The sequence below is a fragment of the Nelumbo lutea genome, chromosome 4, assembly GCF_056320005.1.
Source record: "Nelumbo lutea isolate HS-2025 chromosome 4, American lotus-T2T, whole genome shotgun sequence".
Taxonomy (NCBI): Eukaryota; Viridiplantae; Streptophyta; class Magnoliopsida; order Proteales; family Nelumbonaceae; genus Nelumbo; species Nelumbo lutea.
The window spans coordinates 35,828,495-35,850,347 of NC_142687.1; the positions used below are offsets into that span (position 1 = coordinate 35,828,495).

General features: G+C 42.1%; 1 protein-coding gene across 1 annotated transcript; it reads right to left on the bottom strand.

Annotated features, from left to right (window-relative positions):
• Positions 1–18,936: 18,936 nt before the first annotated feature.
• LOC148855186 (uncharacterized) lies at positions 18,937–21,084 on the bottom strand. Its single transcript, XM_088982794.1, has 3 exons — positions 20,789–21,084; positions 20,246–20,375; positions 18,937–20,072 (listed from the first exon to the last, which is right to left on the bottom strand). The coding sequence occupies exons 1-3, from the start codon at positions 20,919–20,921 to the stop codon at positions 19,088–19,090; spliced, it is 1,248 nt and encodes a 415-aa protein (XP_088838920.1). The 5' UTR covers positions 20,922–21,084; the 3' UTR covers positions 18,937–19,087.
• Between the last annotated feature and the right edge of the window lie 769 nt (positions 21,085–21,853).

Here is a 21,853-nt window from a genome sequence, read left to right on the forward strand (position 1 = left end):
CTTCTTTTGGTTGACATCAGCATGAGGCATTCTTGACATCATCTGCTGTGTTTCTGAGCATTTCTCATGGACCACAGGCAGGAATCTACAGTCATTCCATTTCCACTCAAAAAAACAAACACACGGCTCGTGGGCAAGATACGTATGCCGTTTTTTATCGGTCCGCACCTGACAGTCTTGCAGAAAAAGTTGCGACTTGCGAGACATTGCAGGGGCCATACCATTGGCCCATTGCTTTCTTGCCTTTCATTTCATCCAGCATCAGGGTAAAGGGAGGGGCAATCTCAGTGACATTTCTGCTTTCCTGTCTCCATCTTTTGTCTCACTTTCAAGGATATAACGACCCTGGTAGAAATTGCCCTAGTTTTCATGACAAGCCACAGGCTCCACCATTGTACGCTTAACCTAGTCAGTTCTGTGTATGGAGCCATGGAGGTGTTGATGGACAGCTTAACCAGACTGATTTACAATTAAAAATGCTTAATGGCATAAATAAATAAATAGGTCAATTTTAAGATATGGCAACTATTGGTTCATGCTGTTCAACACTTCAATACCAGCCTGTTATGTCAGTTGACCAAAGATAACTAATTACAATAAAAAAAAAATTAAAAGATAACATTGATTCATTGAAGGTTAAGAAACAAACTAAACTTGACAATGCTACTGTCTAGTTCAAATAAAATATTTATTTTTGGGCATTTGAAATTAATGTGTATGAAAAGATGTAAAATCTGCAATTGTATCCAACCGTCCGTTTCAAAGTGTCCAATTTCCAGGCTGGGTGGTTCTGGTTCAATTGTCGATGACCAAATTAGAAATTTTGAATTCAATGATTATCCAGGTGAAGTTGAAATCCTCAAATGAAAGATGTCTGAACCAGTCTTATGATTCACAGGGTACGTTTCCAATTTTATGAGGTATTTCTTATCATTTTTTGAAGATAAGGGCACTCATATCTGTCTGTCTGATTGTGTATTTTCATTTCGGCTGAAACCAAATGCAAACCAGAGCGCTCCAACCTCTGAAGCACGGATGCACAGGATTTAATTTGTTCCCTTTCTATATTCAATCACATCTACCTAATAACAATGGCGCAAAGCCATCTAAGTTTGTAACAGTGGTGTCATCTTGAATGGAAAGGAAAAAAGGGTTCATTGTCCCGATCTAATGATGGGTTCTCGATCAATATACTACTTATTTATTCATTTATTTTATGTTCACTCGTAGTGGTGGAAAGAACCTTGGTCCACTGAAACAATAATGGATCCTTGATTGACCCGGTTGATGACAATGGACCCATCAACTTTTACAAAGCTATGGTCATAACCGGCAGACCCTTATTATATGCTTTTTGTCTTATCCATATTTGTTTCAAAGGAAACTAATTAATCCCTCCTCAAATTACTTTTTTTTAGCCCATTTAAAGGCCCTGTAGAGCTTCATCTAAGACCAAGAACTAATAGACCAACAATCTTAGATTCTTAGGGAATGTTCACTATCCGTGTGAAATGTTACTGTTGTGACTTGTTGCATCATCCACCCATTTGCTTTTTTATGTTTTAATCTCTCTTCATGCTTCTTAAGATCCTTGTTTTCACTCTTTACATGGTAAAAGAACAAAGTTCCTCTCAAATCTTGTTGGTCTTATCAGAGATCCTCTAATCCGACAAAGAAGCTTTTCAAATCTCAACTTTACCTCTGATTCAAAGATTGAACTTGAGAGACAGCCTAATTCCAGTCGGTCGAAAATGAAACTTAACAGGATCAGAATCAGATTAAGCATCTGCAGTATCTTTGTTAGATGAAATGTTACTGACACAACAGCTGACGGTTAGCCTAACCTATCATCACTCATCAACTTATCTTCACCTCTGTCGGAACTTCCTCCAGAGATTCAGACATGATTAAACATAAAATAAAATAAAATAAAATAAAATAAAGAAAGCCTATAAGCAAATTCTAATTCCAGCTTTCATTTATTTTTCCTTCTAATTCAAACAACAAAACCCAACTAAGCTTTTACTTTACCAAACTCATAAAGATTTATCACCTTTTGTTGAGGAGTAGATAGTATTGAATATTCATGAGCTTTCTGAAAGCGAGCCTAACAAGTTTGCAGAAGAATAGTGTGGGCACTACAATTGATCCTCACATTGACTAAACAAAAAGCCAAGCAAGCTAAGGATCTGTTTGTGCTAATGTGTCACAATGCAGCTCCCTCCAAATAATAAAAAAAAGTGGAAGCACTTCCAAAAATATTCAAATGGGCCATTCCAAAACCTGGTACACCGTGACACAAACCAGAAGAATGTAGAGTATAGAGTGGATGCAAAGGATAAGGTTTCTTAAAATGGAGGGGGCATGCAGCGAACAGAGAATATAAAAGCCATGAAAGCTATCATCATAAGTGAAAGTGATGGACATATACAATTGGAAGATATTGAGGCAGTTTCCGGCTGTCTCATTGGTGAGGCTGCAGCCTGCAGTGATGCCATTCAACTGGGTCATCTCATGTCACCTTCGGTATGGTGGCAAGCCAAGCTTTTCATGCTCTAATCTATTCCAGTTATTATTCCACACTTCCACCTTTTGAGCCCAAAAGCAGAACGGAACGGAGTCCACAAACTCTTGAACCGCGTTGAGAGCTTGCTCTTTTTAGCTGCTAAAGCGCGTAGTAGACAAGAGCTTACCAGTGAAACCACACTTCTATGGTTTGTTTTCACATAGATTCATTCAACCGAAAACCATTCTAACGCGTTTTCCGGGAAGCAGAAGATTGTATTTTATACTGCATCATCATCTAAACCTTGAGGTCGGCTACATGAATGCTGTTTGGCCATCAGTGTCATATCCATTGTTAAATTATGGCGCTTAAATCATTTATTATTACTTTCACTCAAATCTTTTTGGGTAAATAACATATTACTATCTTCTACTTTGGGGGTAGCAGCAATTATTCACAAACATTTATTTATGGTAAAGACCCCCTCCATTAGCACTCCATCAGTTAATTTTGAAAATGACTCTCATGTGGCTGTTTAAACTTTTCTAAATCACCTAACTATCCTTCTTTCTAATTATGATTATATAAAACAAGTGTTAGGATTCTTTTAGTGTTTTTTTCTTTTTTTCCGATTACATTTATTATTGGTCTAGATGTTTTTTTCATAGAAGTTTTTTGGTTTCTCTGTTGTAATTTCTATTTTATAGAAATTTCTCAAGTGGGTATTTTGATAAATTAACTTCTTCCATAGGAGGGAGTCTTTGTATAAAATAAAAATTCAGAGGTAATTGTCACTATCCCTAAAATACAGGGCAGGAATCTATAATTTATCCTTATTTTTACTAAAAGATTGTATATTACATAGGTGCTGCATTGCTTTAATGAGAATTAATTGTGTTGTTAAAAAAAGTGATGCATGAAAGAAGATGCACTAATTCATTCGTTGACTCATTTCACTTATGATTAATGAAGGAGCCAGATACCTCGTTTTTACGCTGGAAGTGGACCAGAGAGAGTGAGCCACAATCCACTAAGAAACCAATGAAAAGGATGGGCGTGGCACAACCGACCTATGGATATTATGAGACATCCCCAACTGATGCAGTCCCCAGCATTCTCAAGGCAAACGTCAAAAAGCTTTTCATGCTTCTCTGCCACATATCCCCGTCTCATGAAAAGGGGGAAAGCAAAAGATTGTTTAAATCTTAAAAAATTGCAGACTCTGGCCTAGAGTTCTCTCATATATTCTAAAGCCTAATAATAAAAAACCCTAAGTCTAACACTAAACAATCTCAATTACCAAATGGGTTCTGATGGATCGTGATTCGGCCGGTCTTAACTGTCTGCTGCCTTGCTTCCGAACGGGGTAGCAGGGAACCTGAAACGGAGATGGAGAAGCTCCGGGGGGAACTCGATGTAGAAGCTCCGAAGCTCAAGTTAGAATCCTTCAAAAGCAAGGTAATACCAGATAGCGCAAAGTTTGCATACCTCTGTTGTCGGGGGGCAGGGGGCTCTTATAGTCACTTCGTGCACTCGTCCCGGGGCCCTTGTCAAGTCAAGTATGATTACCCTTGTGCTTGTCAATTCGACCGTCGTCCTTTCTGCTGATACAGAACCGTCACTGCCTAACCGTCATCTAACTGGAGATGGCAGTGTCAGTGGCGGTGGCAGGTGGCCGTTTAGGGTGTTGCCGCCAAACGTCAGATTCCAAGTCAGTCAGGCGCGGCGCCCTTGGGCACGAACTTCCTTAGTGTCAGGCGTGGTACGACTTGTTTGGTTTTGGTGCCAAGTGATGCGAAGTGCTGAGCGAGGCGGTCTTGAGCTCGGAGGTATCTATAGGGCAGGTCAGTTCGGCGAAGTGTATCCCGAGCTGTTACAAAGGTGGGTCAGTTCGGCGAAGTGTATCCCGAGCTGTTACAAAGGTGGGTCAGTTTGGCGAAGTGCGAAGTGTGTCCCGAGCTGTTACAAGGTGGGTCAGTTCGGCGAAGTGTATCCCGAGCTGTTACAAAGGTGGGTCAGTTCGGCGAAGTGTATCCCGAGCTGTTACAAGGTGGGTCAGTTCGGCAAAGTGTATCCCGAGCTATTACAAAGGTGGGTCAGTTCGGCGAAGTGTGTCCCGAGCTGTTACAAGGTGGGTCAGTTCGGGCCCCCGGTAGGGAGTTCAGTCCACTCGTGTCCCCTTGTTCCCGCCTAGGCTTGGCCCCTTTTGCCGAGCTGTTGTTTCTGCCACGTGTCACGTAATAGAGAGGTCGGGCCAAATCTTCCTTCATCAATTGCCCCCCACTCCTTGCGCCGGGGGTCTTGCCATGGTGCGGGGAGTTTTCGCAAGGTAGCAGGTGGATTTGTCCCATCCTTCGAACCTTCACTACACGAGATGCTTTTGCTAGGGTTCTTTCGGTTTCCGAGAAGGCTGGAAACGTGCTTACTCAAGAACGCTGGTGGTTGTGACAGCACGTGTTTTAAATTTCAAACCAATTCGCGCCGCTGGGACGTGACAGCGGGTCATTTCAAAAAGGCGCGCCACTGCTGTACGTGCGTGGGCGACTCTGTCAGGGAGACGTGTGGCGCGTCAGTTTTGGAAAAGACGCGTGTCGAAGCGACGTCGGTTTCAAAAAGACGTGCACTGACGTTTCACTTTTTTCGAAAAGACGTGTGCCAATCACGTCTCGACCTTAAGGGTTGTACGGTCGGTAAGAACGTGGGCCGTCGGATTGTCTTCGGTCTGCACGGTCGATTCTTGGTTACTGTAGCTATAAATAGTGGGGGACCCCGGTTGGTTTGTCACTTCTGTGGTTTGTCTACTAAGTTCGCGTCCAACCTTTCAGTTCGCATCCAAGTCTTTTCCAGCTCGCGTCAAGGCTGGTTATATAGTCTTCACGGTTCTTTGGCTTGTTCTTCAAACTTTCCGGTGAGTGCTTTCTTGAATCCATCTTTTCCCCAATGTCTAGCTTTGATAGCTCAGACGATTCTTCGAGTAGGGCCGACGTAGGTTCCACCAACCGAGCCGTGTCCCCAGACTGCCTCAGTGATCCTGAGGTGGAGCTTGAGGACTATGAACCAGTAGGCCGAGTCGCTTCGGACAGTTTGGTCCTTTGACCATGACACCTGAGGGGCTTCAATCCATACTTCTGTCTTACAATCTTCTTGGGGGGTATACATATTTTATTCCTTCGGGTAGCTTTCCTTGGGAACACGGTCCTGACGAGATTGTGATTTTTCGAGAGCAGCTCGCTGCAGGGTTGCGACTTCCTTTCCATCCCCTTCTCGTCGAAGTCATAAACCACTTCGGTGTCACCATTGGCCAGCTTCATCCGAACTCTATATGGAACCTGGTGGGGACAGTTTCCCTTTTTTGCGAGCAGAACTTCCCCTTGGACTTAAAGATATTCTCCTCTATCTTGATGCTCAAGAGACAGGCGGGTTCTCTTCCTGGGGGAAGACGGGCGTATTACCTTACTCCTCACCAGGGTTTTAAGCTTCTGCACGATCTTCCTAACAAGGTCCCGGCGTGGAAGCGGGACTACTTCGGCGTGCGAAGTGCACAAGGATGGCCTTTTCAGACCGGGTGGGGTGAGACCACTCCCGATTTAGGCGTGACTCTAGATAAAGAGACGGTTAAGGGCCTCCGACAATGGGCGCGACAAGGCTTAAAGTGCCACCACTACTTAACGGAGGCCAAGCTCATTGCAGCCGGCCTGTGTTCGGGTAGGTTTCTAGCTATGCGGTTCTTGCTTGCTCTGTTCTTTTCGTTTTTTCTGATGTTGAATTCATTTCTACAGGTGTCATGGACGCGGAGAGAACTCATGGGGGGCGTTTGTTCCAAGGTATGAAGAGGAGGAAGCGGGTCGCCAAGCGAACTCGTACCGAGCTGCCCCTAGATGAGGAGCCCCAAGCCCCAGACCATACGCCGGAGGATCTGCTTAGGGAGCCCGAAGTGACTCCACCGGTGCACGAAACTGTCGGGGCACCTTACGTTGAGACCACTCATACGGGCGCTCCTGCATACTCAAGTGCTCCTGCTCACTCCGGGTCTGCTCACACACGGGCTGGGCCCTCGGGCTCGGGAGCTCAAGGGGAGTTTAGGAGCGTGTTGTCGCCGAACTATGCTCTTCAGAAGAGTAGGGATGCTATTTTCCCTGAGGAGGTCGCGGCGTGGACCGATCTTCCCTTGAATCAGGTTGCTTGCCACGCCGTAACACATGCCATGGTGGTAAGTTAGATTATGCCTTCCTTTTTTATTCCGTTGCTTCTGCTGTTATTTGCTCACTTGTTTCTTTTGGTAGGTGAATTCTTCAATTCATGCCTTGGCGGCCCAAGTGGAGAGGAGCTCGCGACAGGCGCGAGCTGCTGAGGCTGCCGCTCATGCTGCTGAAGAAGCTTTCCGTGCTGTAGAGGCAAATACCCGGGCTGCTGAGGTGGTTGCTTACGCTGCTGAAGAGGCTGCTCGCGTCGCGATGGCCAGGCAGGCGAGGTCTCAGCGTGACGCCGAGGCCATGGGGGTAGTTGTCAAGCATATGGCGGACTTGAAGTTGGATTTGCAGCAGCAAGTCGAATATCTTCAAGAGGACATCAGGGAGAGAACACAGATTTTTTCTCAAGGCATTGAAGACGCCAAGAAGAAGGCAGTTGAAGACTACATTGCCTCTCCGCGTTTTGACGATCTGATGGTGGACTCTTACAGCAGGGGGTTCAAGTTGAGTCGGTGGATGATCCAGAATCGTACCCCGACCTCGATGTAAGTGCCATATCCACTTCGCGTATAACTCAGGAGATGGCCAATGCTGCTGATGGCGAGCCGGACACTGAAGGAGAGGCAGGGCCTTCGGGTGTTGTTGAAGTGCCTTCCGATGGCGAAGAAGTGGCTCCGAGCATGTAAAATTTTTTTTTTTTTGCCAATGTACTGTTTCTTGCAATGGAGTATGTCTTTTTTCCCCTTGCTCATCTTCCCCGAACTGTTTCTTTGTCTACCACTGTTCGGGTTATTAAATTTCCGCGGTCTTTTATGCCGCGAACTGATTTTTTGCCGAGCTATGCTCTTCTTTGTTATTCTACGCCGAAGTTCCTCTTGGCTTGCCTCGTGGCACATATGGCCTGATTTCGTCCACTTCGCTTGGTGGTTTATAGGTAGTATCGCCTTAAGTTCACGATGTTCCACGCTCGAGGTACTCGTTTGCCTTCCAAGGTTTCGAGTTCGTATGCGCCCCCGAGCGCTCTTTTTACTTTATAGGGCCCTTCCCAATTAGGTCCAAGCTTGCTCATGCCGGGTTCGGGCACCATTATCTTACGAAGGACTAGGTCGCCGACTCAGAAGCTTCGTTGCTTTACTCTGCTGTTGTAGTAGCGAGCTACCTGCTGCTGGTATGCCGCTGTTGGGATGTGCGCGAGGTCCCTTACCTCGTCCAGCAGGTCGAGGTTGGTACGTAACTCGTCTCCGTTCGTTCGATCGTCGTATGTTTCTAATCGCAACGTTGGTATTTCGATTTTCGCCAGGATCACTACTTTAGTGCCGTAGGTGAGGTTGAAGGGGGTTTCTCCCGTGGCTGCTTTTTTGGTAGTTCGGTGAGCCCATAAGACACTTAGTAGCTCTTCGGCCCACAATCCCTTAGCTCGATCCAGACGTGCTTTCAGTCCGTGCAAGATGGCTCTGTTCATTACTTCCGTCTGACCGTTTGCCTACGGGTGCGCGACTGACGTGAAATTTTGCCGAATCCCCATGTTCTGGCACCACTCTTGGAACTTGATATCCTCAAACTGTTTGCCGTTGTCGGAGATTAGTACTTGAGGTAACCCGAACTGACATACTATGTTCTTCCAAAAGAAGTTCTGTATGTTTCGAGCCGTAACAGTTGCTAGAGGTTCGGCTTCTATCCACTTCATAAAGTAATCTACTGCAACAACTAAGAATTTTCTTCCGCCTGTTGCTAGTGGGAATGGCCCTAGGAGGTTGATGCCCCATTGTGCAAAGGGCCACGGGCTGGAGAGGTATTTGAGGTTGGAGGCAGGTTGATGGTGGATATTAGCGTGCTTCTGACACTTGTCGCATTTTTTGACAAGCTCGACAGCTTCTGCCTTCATCGTTGGCCAGTAGTATCCTTGTCGAAGTGCCTTTTGGGCGAGTGTTCTTCCCCCCAAGTGTTCGCCGCACAGGCCTTCATGAGTGTCGCGAAGTACGAACTCGGCTTCTGCAGGTCGCAGGCAACGCAAATAGGGGAGCGTGTACGACCGTCGGTATAACCGTTCGTCTATTATGACGTATTTGGCCGCCTGGCGCTGCACCCTCTTGGCCGCATTGCATTCTGCAGGGAGGGTTCCGTCTATCAAGAAGCTCGCGAGTGGATCGATCCAGCTCGGCTCTGCCTCTAAGACGGGAGCGACCTCCTCTGTCCCCCCGAGAATACTAGGCCAAGGTAAGTCCTTTATGTACACAGTTCTCATATTGTTGTGACTTGTACTGGCTAACCGGGACAGGGCGTCGGCCTCAGTGTTTTCTGACCTCGGGATTTGCCTGATGATGTGTGACCGGAAGTTGAGCAGGGCTTCTTTTACTTTGGCCAAATATGCGATCATGGAGAGATCGCGTGCTTCGTACTCGTCGGTAACTTGGTTCACCACGAGCTGAGAATCGCTGCAGATGACCAAGTGTTTTGCCTTTACCTTTCGCGCTAGGTCCAGCCCGGTGATCAGTGCTTCGTACTCTGCCTCGTTGTTGGATGTCGCGAACTCAAAGCGTAGTGCGTATTCTAATTTTGTGCCGCCTGGGCCGCACAAGACTATTCCAGCTCCGCTGCCTTGCCGGTTCGAGGAACCGTCCACGTGAAGGATCCAGGGCTCCTCATCCCAGTTCATGCTTCTCCTGACCAGGAGAGATGCCACACTGGCTGCTACTTCACGGGGTTCGGACTCTATGGGCTCAAGAGCTCCGGGTTCACCCGAACTGGGGACCTCGGGCTCGACCTGTGGGGCTTTCATGGCTGAAAGTGCACTCGGCGATAAAATCTACCAAAGCTTGGGCCTTGATAGCGATTCTCGGTTTGTACTGGAGGTCGTACTCGCTTAGTTCGATGGCCCATTTCGTCAGTCGTCCGGAAACCTCGGGTTTGAGTAAAACTTGTCTAAGAGGTTTGTCAGTTAGGACGATGAAGGTGTGAGCCTGGAAGTATGGGCGGAGTTTCCGAGCTGCTATTACGAGGGCGTATGCTAGTTTCTCTAGCTCCGGGTACATTGCCTCTGCTCCCTGCAAAATTTTACTAACATAATAGATGGGTCGTTGGACCCAGTCTGTTTCTTTTATCAGTACCGAACTGACCGCCTCGTCGCTCGCCGAGAGGTACAGTTCTAAGACCTCGCCCACCTCGGGCCGGGCTAAGGTTGGCACACTAGCGAGGTAACCTTTTAGTTCGTCGAATGTGAACTGGCAGTCCTGGGTCCACTCGAACCCTTTGCCTTTGATTGCCTTGAAGAAGGGTAGGCAGCGGTCTGCTGACTTAGACAAGAAGTGGCTTAGAGCGGCTATGCGGCCGTTTAGCCACTGAACCTCTTTTACTTTCCGAGGTGGTTTCATATCTAGAAGTGCTTTTATTTTGTCCGGGTTGACCTCAATACTGCGCCGATTGACAATGTAGCCTAGGAACTTGCCCGAGGTGACATCGAAGACACACTTGTTGGGGTTCAACTTCATGCTAAACTGATGCAGGATGTGGAAAACAGAATCTAAGTCTTGTATTAATTCTTGTGAAAACTGAGTCTTGACGACCATGTCATCTACATAGCACTCTATCTTCGTACCAATCAGGGGCCGAAATAGCCTATTTACAAGTCTTTGGAAAGTCGCTCCGACATTTTTTAGTCCGAAGGGCATGACTTTGTAGCAATATAGGCCGAACTTGGTTATGAAGCTGGTTTTTTCCTCATCAGATGGGTCCATCCTAACTTGGTTGCAGCCCGAGTAGGCGTTCAGGAAGCTTAGCAACTCGTTTCCCGAGGTCGCGTCCACTAGGCTGTCAATTCTGGGGAGGGGGAAGCAATCTTTCGAGCAAGCTCGGTTCAGGTCGGTATAGTCGACGCACATGCGCCACTTGCCGCTTGCCTTTTTTACCAACACCGGGTTGGCCACCCAGCTCGGGTAATGGACTTCCCTTATGAAGTTTGCTGCGAGGAGCTTCTCGACCTCCTCGTCGACCGCTCTCCAGCGTTCTGGGGCTAAGTTGCGTTTCTTCTGTCTAACAGGTCTGACTACAAGGTCAGTATTAAGTTTGTGAGTTATCAGTCAGGGGTTAATGCCGGGCATGTCGGCCGCGGACCAGGCAAAAATATCTAAATTTTGAAGTAAAAAACTCACCAGTTCAGCTCGTAGGGGGTCTTCGATGGAAGCTCCGATGCTTAGTGTGCGAGCTGGGTCCGTAGCTGAAGTCGGGATTGCGACAGTTTCCTCCGTGGGCGAAGCTCGTTCCTCACCTTGCTCCGCAGGCCGCTCCAGTTTGAGGTCGTCGGCCGCCTTGGTTTTTCCCTTCAGGGTGGCAACATAGCACTTGCGGGACTCGAGCTGGTTGCCCCGCGCTACCCCTACACTGAAGTCCGTAGGGAACTTCATGGCCAAATAGTAGGTGGAGACCGCCGCCCGTAGGATATGCGTGATCGGCCGCCCTATTATGGCATTGTATGGGGAGGGGGTCACGACTACCAGGAAATCATGGTTGAGTCTGACCGCACAAGGCCATGTGCCGACTTCCACAGGGACAATTACTTTTCCGAGGGGCCTGACTTCCTCTCCACTGAAACCCACCAAGGGAGTGTTCGCGGGCTTCAGCTCGCTCCTCTGTAACTGCAGCTGGTCAAATGCTGATTTGAAGAGGATGTCCACTGAGCTGCCCGAATCTACGAGTACGCGCCTGCCTCGAAGTCGCTGATCCTTAGTTTAATGACAAGCGCGTCATCATGGGGGTAGTGGACTCCTCGCGCGTCGTCCTCCGTGAAAAAGATTGGTTCTTTGGTCTTTGGTCTCTTTGGGGGGTTCCGTTCTTCGAGGGCCGCTTCGCGAACTGAAGTCCGGGCTGCTGCCGAGGTACACCCCGCTACCACCGAACCTCCCACTATTACATGGATGGTTCCCCGAACTGGCCTCTCTTCCGGAGGCTGCTTCTGCAACGGTTCAGCAGGTCTGTTGCTAGACTCGGGGGCATCCTTTTTGTGGTCCCCTTGCCGACCTGCTTTATTGTTATTGTTGTGTTGTACAAAGTTTCTCAAGTATCTGCGATGGATGAGCCCCTCTATCTCGTCCCGGAGGTTATTACACTGTTCGGTGCTATGACCATGGTCTCTATGGAAACTACAATACAAATTCTTATTTCTCTTGTTCGGATTTCCCTTTAGGCGAGGTGGCCACTTAACGTACGGGGCGTCTTCGGTCGTCATTAAGATTTCCGTCCGCCTCGTGTTTAACGGTGTGTAGTCCGTCCAAACTGCTAGGGGGCCGGGAATGACTGGTTCGGCTTCGGCTCCCGGTCGGGTTTTTTCTATTCACCGGGTTGGAGAGCTCGCCTTCTCTCTTTCTTTTCTCGTTCCCGCCTTCAGTTTGTTGGTTGATTTCTTCCTCTGTCCTCATGAACTTATCCGCGAGTTTGAGGAATTCGGCCACGGTTGCGGGCTGGTTGGCCACCATGTGCCATTTGAATTCTTTGTGCGTCACCCCTCTTTTGGTCGCCACGAGCTGTACTGCGGGGTCCAACCGCGGTTCGGCGAAGTGTGTCCCGAGCTATTGCAAAGGTGGGTCAGTTCGGCGAAGTGTGTCCCGAGCTGTTACAAGGTGGGTCAGTTCGGGCCCCCGGTAGGGAGTTCAGTTCGCTCGTGTCCCCTTGTTCCCACCTAAGCTTGACCCCTTTTGCCGAGCTGTTGTTTCTGCCACGTGTCACATAATAGAGAGGTCGGGCCAAATCTTCCTTTATCAGGTTCATCAACTCTTTCTTCATTCTTATATATTTTATATCAAATATTATTATAGAGTCGTGTAGGCTAAATGTATTCTGTTGTTAAATGTTGCCACGAGTCTTCTTAGGTCCACATCCACCTCATTATGCCGACCAATACATTGCACCTTCCCTTAAAAACCCTTGAATTTTCTTCAAAAAAATTCAAATGGAAAGGGAGAGGAAAAGAAATTGCCTATTTCTGTAAGAATTAAAGTTGGCACATGAGATAAGGATGATGTAGAGAAGCAGATGAACCCATCTTCTGCTTCCACAGTTCCACCTCGACTATGATGTGTAAAAAAAAGTAGTGGATAAATAAGAACCCAGATTTGTTTTGTCTAAAGAATAAAATAGCATGGACAAAAAAGTGTATTCTGTAATAAAATAATAGAAAAGGTAGTAAGATGTCTAAAATGTACTCAATAATATTGGAGATGGTGATGTTAGTGTGGTTTGGTGAAGGTTCAATGCTATAGCCATCACAAATAGAGGTAACCTCTTTTGTGGTGTTTGATTCCGTTTGGTGGAGGCTTTTGCACTTGATTCTCTAACACTATTCTAGGAAGTAACAAGTGTTCAATTTTGATAGATGGATTGTTGAATTTGATCTTGATTTGACAATGCTGTTGGGCTCTCTCTCTCTCTCCATTTATCTATATATCTATTTACCTACCAACCTACCTATTTCTGTATGCGGTCTACTTTGTATGCGTGTGTTGGCAAGTGGGCGTAGAAAAAAGGGCTCCAACAACGACTCTGCCCACATTTCAAACTTCAGATCCCAAACTGAGTTCCACGATCTGAACTTATGCTCAAAAAAAAATTACAATATGATAAAAAAAGGAAGAAAAAAAGATAAAAGGAAGTTTTTTTTCACTCTTTTTCAATAACTAAAATATTTATAATTTTCCTTATTTGCTCATTTCCTCTTATATTTGGATATTGATCATACACCATGAGCCAAAAATGTTTGGGTCTTTAACGTAATTATTAGCAAAATATCCTCAATTATATACAGTTTCTTCGAATACAAAAATAAGTAAATAACTAAAGAGCCTTACACTGACAGATCCCCAATGTTAAGCGTGGACTTAGCTTTCCTCCACATATAATCTGAAGTTAGTTTGATGCAGGACAAATGTCTCTCTCTAGAGTCTAGCTAGCTACCAACTTTCACTTTCTGTTCAGATTAATGTTGTTAGAGAGTAGAAACAGTAGGTGACAAGGGAGGCTCTGGTTAGTCCAGCCACGGCTTCATTGTCTGCCACGAAATGTGTATAGTAGTAAAACCATGAACTTTCATTCCCTTTTCCTTTGAAGAGCCATGCTACATTTAGGGCTCCTGCTCCATAACTACAATTAAGTATCCCCCTTCTAATTCAATGGTGTCACTGTCCCACCATCCAATTAGTCTCACCTAAAAGATCATTTCCCTAATTAGAAACAAAAAGGATCAGCCATATAATTTATAAATTATTTCTTGATTAATTCTATTAGTACCTTGTCCACACTTCTAGGACTAAGAGTCCTTGCCTCCTTTACTCATGCGTTGGTGTGGGACCCATTTGGTGGTTGGTCCCAACCTTCTTCTCCATTGTTGTTATGATCATGGTTCAAAGTATCGATATGATGGGCCTATTTCCAGGTGTTTCGGACCTCTAATTTTTTTTAATAATAAAAAATATCGTATAAGCTTCCCAAAAAATTAAACTTTGAAAAAACAAAACTAAAAAAAAAAGTATGTATCGGCTGTTTCTAAGTACTGATGCGATACGATCGAAAATCGTATCGTATCGATACTTTAAACCTTGGTTATGATGAATCCATCCTCATTGTACCATATGCCTCATCGTTGAATACATGTGTAAGTGGTAGTTTGTTAGGGATGGCAATTCGGTGGGTTCCGAGAGTGTTTTGTAAATTTTAGACCCTATTTGTCTTTTTAAACTTTTCAACCTCTATTCATTTCAAAACCTATAGAGTTTTTGATTTTGAGAATCCAAACCTTCTCTGCACATGAGAATGTAAAACTCTCTCCGACCCTACCCTCCCCGCATTCAAGGGTAGGTATGGGTTGAATTTAGAACTTGTGCCTAATTTCCTATTATTTCTTATAAAATATAAGCAATAAATAAGTAAAATAATACAAACAAACAACAAACTTTCAAAATATTTGATTAAGACATGTAAAAAAGACATAAGCTATCAATCATCATTCACATATAATTCAAAATATTATTAAATTCAACACCTAATACATAAATTTATATGCTTTCTAACAATATGCTAATTGGAGAGGATTGGATTTAGCCTAATACCATACCCTACCTGCCCAAAACCTATCTTTCAACCAAAAGAACCCGCCCCATTTGGGCAGATAGGGAAGGATACCCACCAGGTATGGTAGAAATTGCCATACTACAGTTCCTAAATGTGAAGCCATAAGATCAATTTTCTATAACCTAATTAGCTGAGATTAATCAGTTGATGATTAGGTAATTGACCCGAGCTATAGTTAGATTTGTGAGCTTGGCTTCACACCACATGTATTTACCTATTAAATTATAATAAGACACTAAATTAGTCATTATTGTTATATAAAACATAAATTTTATATCTTGTGTTAAATCAAAAATCGCCTAATCTTTTCACACTACCACTCACATGGCATTTCTAGCTTTCTCTTTTCCCTATTTACAATCTTCATGCATAAAGGAAATCCACCCCATTATGAACAAAGGACTTTGTGGCACCAACTGTCTATTCTTGTATGTACTCTTTGGCAGTTGACAAAACATGAAGCTCTTTTATATAAAAGAAAAAAATGCAATAAAGAATGATAAAATATAAAAAGCTCCTCTGAAGTTTTTAACAATTATAATAATCTCCCCTGAAGTTTTACTTTAACAAAAGTCTCTCCTGTAGTCTCATAAAAAGTGAAAAACCTGCAGTTATAAAAATTACCCTTACCATTTATTAGGGAAACTTTCAATATAATTTAAATATATTCGCCCTTTTAGACTTCACTGGACCTAACGTTTTTATAGAGTAAAATTATTTTATTCTTTTCGGTTATTCCTAGAATTTTTGTAATTCAAAGTGAAAAATTCTTTAGGGGTATTTTAGTAAATTTTCATATGAATTAATAGATATAATAGTAAAATGAGTAATTTTGAAAAACTAATGCGTTTCAGCATTTGACCCAATTTTTTCAATACTAATAAAAGAATTGCAGGTTTTTTCAATAATACAGGGGAAGTTTTTACGAAAATGAAACATCAGGGGGGTTTGTCATATTTTACCCAAAAAATGAAGTGATTAATACAATTTCATTGAATTTAACTCGTAATTGCATCATAAAGAGTGGTTTGCCATCATCCATTATTGAATACATCTTGTCAGAGTGTAATGTATTAATGTAACCTTCTCTCAAGTTAAAAAAAGGAAAGAAAAAAGCAATACAAAAGAGTCTGAGTGCATCACACAATAACGTTGAAATTTCATGTGAAAATGGTGGTGCAGATCTGGCTAAAAATAAGGGTTCATGTTTTCCAAACTTTGTTAAAAAATTATAATCCCACTCACCATCTTTGAATGCTTGATTTATTATTAATGACCTAAGCAATCTTGTGCAGAATTAATAAAAAATAATTTGTGGCAGTTATTTCTAATCTTTTCCAGTCACGGGTGGTTTTTCGGCAAAGGATTTAGTGTCTCACATTGGAACCATGGAAATTAAGTGACTCTGTCCCAATTAGGCAATATAATTATAATTAATCTAATGCATTTTGATTTTTTAATAAAATTCAAGGTTTATGTAACCACACCTTCTAATCATGTAAAATTCCTCTATTTTAATCAAATAAATACAAAATGAAACTTATTTAAAAGAATTTTACAAAGATGTTTACATTGAAATCCAAAATAATGTAACCTTTCACCTTCATCTAGGCTTAGGACCAATGGTGAGGGTCTGTTTTGTTTGAAATTCGGAATAGGAATGGTCTATTCCCATAGCCTGTTTGGTTCAAACAGGAATGGGAATGGGAATTGGAATCAACAAAAATGGGATTTCATTCCTAAGGGAGGGGCAGAGAATGGTCATTCCCTCCAATGGAGGAATGCCATTCCAACAGGAATGGGAATGGGATTTCAATTCCATCCAACCAAACAGTTGGAACCGAAATAGCCATTATGGTTCTGATTCTAGACCCCAATTCCCCCAAACCAAACGGGGCCTAAGTGCATTGGTAGTAGAAATATCAGACAAGCAAGCCAACATGATTTAATAAAATCAAGTTACCATCATGGTTTTTAAAACCGGTCAGGTGATCGAACCGGTCAGAGGTCCAGTTACAACGGTTGGCTCGTTTTGACAAAAAAATTAAAAAATAAATAAATATTTGAAAAACGATCAAAACCGTTCAAATGATTTGAATGGTTAACCGGTCGGTTCAACGGTTTACTGACCAAAATCAATAATTTTAGGGAAAAAGCAGTTTTGAGGAAAATGAACCGATTCTCAATTTTTCCGATCCGACCATCCAATCCGATCCGATCTTGAAAACCATGGTTACCATCTAATTAGTTGTTTGAGGGCTCACTCGGCGCACTCCGAATATTAAGGTATTGCTTGCAGGGTCAAATCTGCATAACTATAAGCTCTCCATGGTAAGTTCAATGGACTTCACATACACCCATTTGCTCAGTCCTCACCCCTAAATCCTCTTTTAATCCTCTTAAGACTCAACTCCCTTGTTTTCTAATTTATTTATTTCTTTCGTTCTTAATAACTTTTATTTTTTATATCTATCCTTCATAAGTAATTTCTGATATATTGTACAAACATTTAAAAATCTAATTTAAATAAAATTAATACAAATTTCTTGGAATATTTTGTGGACTAATTTCTCCTAAATAAAATATTGTGTCCAATCAATTAATTACGCGCATGCTAAAGTATGAATACTCATAAATCTTTTACTCTTCTCTAATTTTAGATGCCCAACTATAAATTTTAATTTTTTTTTCAAATTAAATAAAAGTCCTTTGAACTGAATGACTTATTACTTTATCTTTTAATGGATAAAATAATTAAATTATAAATTATTTAAGGTTGATATATAATAATCAATCCACTTTCAGTTTCAGCCGTTAAATAGCTCACAATCTCCTTAGTCACTCAGTAATAAGCCATTCAGTTCATAGGTAATGAGCTACTTAATGGCTGAAACTGAAAATAGGTTGATTATTATTACATAGAAATGGGAGAATATTAACCACTCTAACATGTCATTCATTCAACCATGAAGGAGTACAAAACCTACTTCGACTCATCCACTAAAACACAAAGCAACAAGTATTCAGTTCAGCCAATTCAGTCATTATTAAACCGCCCAATGTCATAAGCTGCCAAATGGAAATAATCTTACATATGTTCAATCTCCAAGTAGTTGGAAGTATCCTCTCATTTCCTCCATTTGCTATACTTGAATTTCTAAAGATGATTAACAATTAAAAAAGAAAAAAAAAAAAAATATGGACCTAATGAAAGCCTCCTCCCACGAGGGTTTCCTCTTTATCAAGATTAGCTTGGCATCTACTACACACCCATATCTGATGGCTACAAAAAGCCCAAATCTGTAACTGAAAGAGAGGGTAATGACAGATCCAAAGGCTACACGGAAGTCTCATATAGTAGATTACTTGTCACAATGTCACTAACATTCGGTTGGATCAATGTCATTGTTATTAGTTGTTACTCGTAGTCTACGGGTTTAGTCTACACGAAAAATTAATCAGAAGATTTAGAACTCACTTAGAACGGTATATATATATATAATTGCAGGCGGGCAATGGGCAGAAAAATCAACGAAATATTCATTAATGCCTACTGTTTGATAATTGCTGATTGCTGAAGTGATGGGGGTAGATTACTTGCTTCTTTGTCCTTTTGTCTATGAAATAATTTTAGTAATAAAATACTCAAAAGTGTATAATTATCAAAATAGCATGCCGTTCAATGAGTTATTGTCTAAGAAATAATTAAACAAAAAATCATTCCGTTCAGCCAATTTAGCTGTTCAAAGTTGAAACCCATTTGTTCTTTCATGGTTTCAATGGATTGACCAAAGAACTAGAGGACAGAACATCTTTAATATGTTGTCAGTAGTATCCTTTTCATCAGTTCTCATTCATGAATTGTCCATGTCAACGCCATATTATAATGGAGATTCTGGTACACATCGAAAATCCTTGGTTTTTTTTTTATATTTTAAATTAAACAAGAATTGCAGAATAAATTCTTGTAAATTTTGATATTTTTATGGGTTTTTTTGATAGAGAATAAATTATAGGAGCAGAGAGAAGCTTGGACTTTTGAAGTACATCTATATCTTTCTTTTTATTATTTCCTTTTTTTTTTCTCTTTATGAAAGAGGAGAGAGGGAAGAACCACCAAAAGGAGGAGAAAACAGAAAATTTACTAGCTAATATTACATAATTTCTTATTCTCATTTCTGAAGAGAGAGGTATCAGAGATGGGTTGTGTTTTTTTGTGACATACAATTGAAAACAAGCCCAAATTGAGGAGTGTTGAAGTTATAACTCACAATAACTAAAATTTCCAGGACTCATGATCCAAAATCATTCTAGAGTGCTGGCTAAGAGGAGGATCAACGGCTAGTTTTCTGTCACCATCTTCAGAAATCAAATCCCAACAGTTGAAATCAGACCAAAAACTAATGTCATCGTAGTCTGGCCACTCTAAGCTGGAAAACAGCAAGTCTTCCTGCTTTCCATATGAGCCAGAAGAAGGAGAGGAAGAAGTTGATGAAGAGGGAAGGCAGGGGACTAGAATCTCATCTAGGTCAATCATGGGGACTTCATCAGTGCAGAAACCATCACTATTATCTTTATAGCTAAATGGGCTTGTACTGATCTGATTTTCCTCTTTTATCTCAGTAATGGATGACTGCAAGTGTTCCTCCTTTCCATATGAACCAGAAGAAGAAGAGGAAGAAGTTAATGAAGAGGGAAGGCAGGGGACTAGAATCTCATCAAGTTTAAGCATGGGGACTTCATCAGTGCAGAAACCAACGCTATTATCTGTATAGCTAAATGGGCTTGTACTAATCTTGTTTTCCTCTTTCATCTCAGTAATGGATGACTGCAAGTCTTCCTGCTTTCCATATGAACCAGAAGAAGAAGAGGAAGAAGTTGATGAAGAGGGAAGGCGGGGGACTAGAATCTCATCAAGTTCAAGCATAGGGACTTCATCAGTGCAGAAACCATCACTGTAATCTGTATAGATAAATGGGCTTGTATTGATCTGATTTTCCTCTTTTATTTCAGTAATGGATGACTGCTTGGAAGTGTCTTGGCTCTTGTTTTGGTCTTCTTCATCAATGGCAACCATAGGACAGTCTTGCACTTGTTGTGGTTGTTGCTCTTGTTGTGGCTGATCTGTTGAAATGGAGATTGGCTTGTGGGTTAGAGGATCTATTCCCATCTTCTTCAATTTTTTCTTGATGTGGGTATTCCAGTGATTCTTTATCTCATTATCGGTTCTACCAGGAAGGTGGGATGCAATTTTGGACCATCTGCAAATTCAAGAAAAAGAAGAATATAAGAAAGGGAAGTATGAGCTAGGAAATGAGTTTTAATGTAGCAAAAAGGATTACGAATTTAGAAAACAAGAGCAATTAATTAAAGTCACAGCAAAGAATAAGACTAAAGAAAGAGAGAAAAGAAAAGTGAAGAGGGAATAAATAACCTGTTTCCCAGACGAGCATGCAGATCAATAACTGTCTGTTCCTCAGATTCGGATAACAATCCTCTCTTCAAATCAGGTCTGAGATAGTTTGTCCATCTAAGCCTGCAACTCTTCCCACACCTTAACAATCCTGCAAAAGTACAAATGGCGTGCAAATTCAGAGAACAATTATTAAACAAGAACTGTGATTGCTTCACTCAGAACTCTGAAGAGATTCTGTTATGTTTTCGACTCTTTATCTCCCTTATCTTCTTCATTGTTTAAGCAAGATCCATTTATCTTCTCCTAAACCCAATTTATTTCTTCCTAGTTTTCTTAACCAACAAGAATCCATTACTTAATTTGTCAAAGATTTTCAATTTTTCTGAGACCCAGAAAGCTCAGCCACACTAAAAGGATCCTAGAGAAGAAACCAGCAAGCAGAAGAGCCCACCCACAGACCTTTTTGCTTTTCTGTTTCTCCATACTTGTCTAGTTCTATATTCACTTGAAGCCAAAACAAGCTCAAAGCTCAATGGTTTGAGAAACAGGATCTCTTTAGACCTGCAAGCTTGGGAACAGCTCTCCAGCAGCATTGACCATTGGTAAGGATGAAATTGATGAGCTTCTTGTCCTCTTCAGCTGTCCATGGCCCCTTCTTCAGCCCAACTTTGTCACAGCAAGGTTGCCTTCCCATCTCTAAGACTCTAACTCAAAGCAAACCAGGCCAAGAAAACAAAGAACGAATAGAGAAACAAAAAAAAAAAAAAAAAAAAAAAAGAAAGAAAGAAAGAAAGAGGAGAGAGAAACAAAAGGGTAGAGAGAGAGAGAGAGGGAGATGGAGATAACAGGGGAGAAGTAACTCCACCACCCTGATTTTATAATTTATAAACAAAGCCCTCCACAAAGACAATGGCCCCTCGCCCCCTCCATTCTTGTGAGACATAAGACTGTCCACTCGTGTCAACCGCACACGTGGGGAATATCTTCTTCAGAAAACGCCACCTCATCTGAAGACTTTTCTTGCATTTTACTCCCCCAAAACTTGGTAGAGAAAACCAGATAACAGATTCTTCCAAAGAAAACAAAATCAAATTAAAGAAAAATAAGCAATTATTTCTCTTATTTCCTTCAAATTCTAATCTTGATACTCCCTCCCCATTACTTAATTGTACCATACATTCTGTACAACAATATCTCTACAGCACACAAGTGGTCTTACTTGTTAATCTGCATCATACTGGACCCACCATTCATGGGTATCATCAAACTAGAATCAGCCTAGCTGGAATGGGGTTATATAAACTCTCAATTACAATGGGCCCACTGAATCATTCATTGTACATTATTTATTGATAAAGGTATTGATGATTTGATATACACAACAGTACGGTACCGAGACCATCTCATCTTTTCTGATTTTATTTGATTCTTTCTTGGATTGATCCATTAGTCAATGGATGTTATGTTAGATGTGTTAATGACGAATCTCCTTTCCTTAAATGCATTAACCCCATATTTTCTTCAAATAATCAGAAAATATTAAATGTTTGTTTTGATAGAAAAACATCGTCGGCTACATGAATTTTTTATTTTGCCATTTCCTTATATTCAATATAATATTCATCG

Bases quoted from the DNA above. Each gene is read 5' to 3' on its own strand.
- LOC148855186 (XM_088982794.1), bottom strand. From the start codon at position 20,921: ATGGGAAGGCAACCTTGCTGTGACAAAGTTGGGCTGAAGAAGGGGCCA. The intron at 20,376-20,788 runs GTCTAAAGAGAT...GTACTTTTGCAG, and splicing joins AGCTGTTCCCAAGCTTGCAG to GATTGTTAAGGTGTGGGAAG. The intron at 20,073-20,245 runs GTTATTTATTCC...TTGAATTTGCAG, and splicing joins CATGCTCGTCTGGGAAACAG to ATGGTCCAAAATTGCATCCC.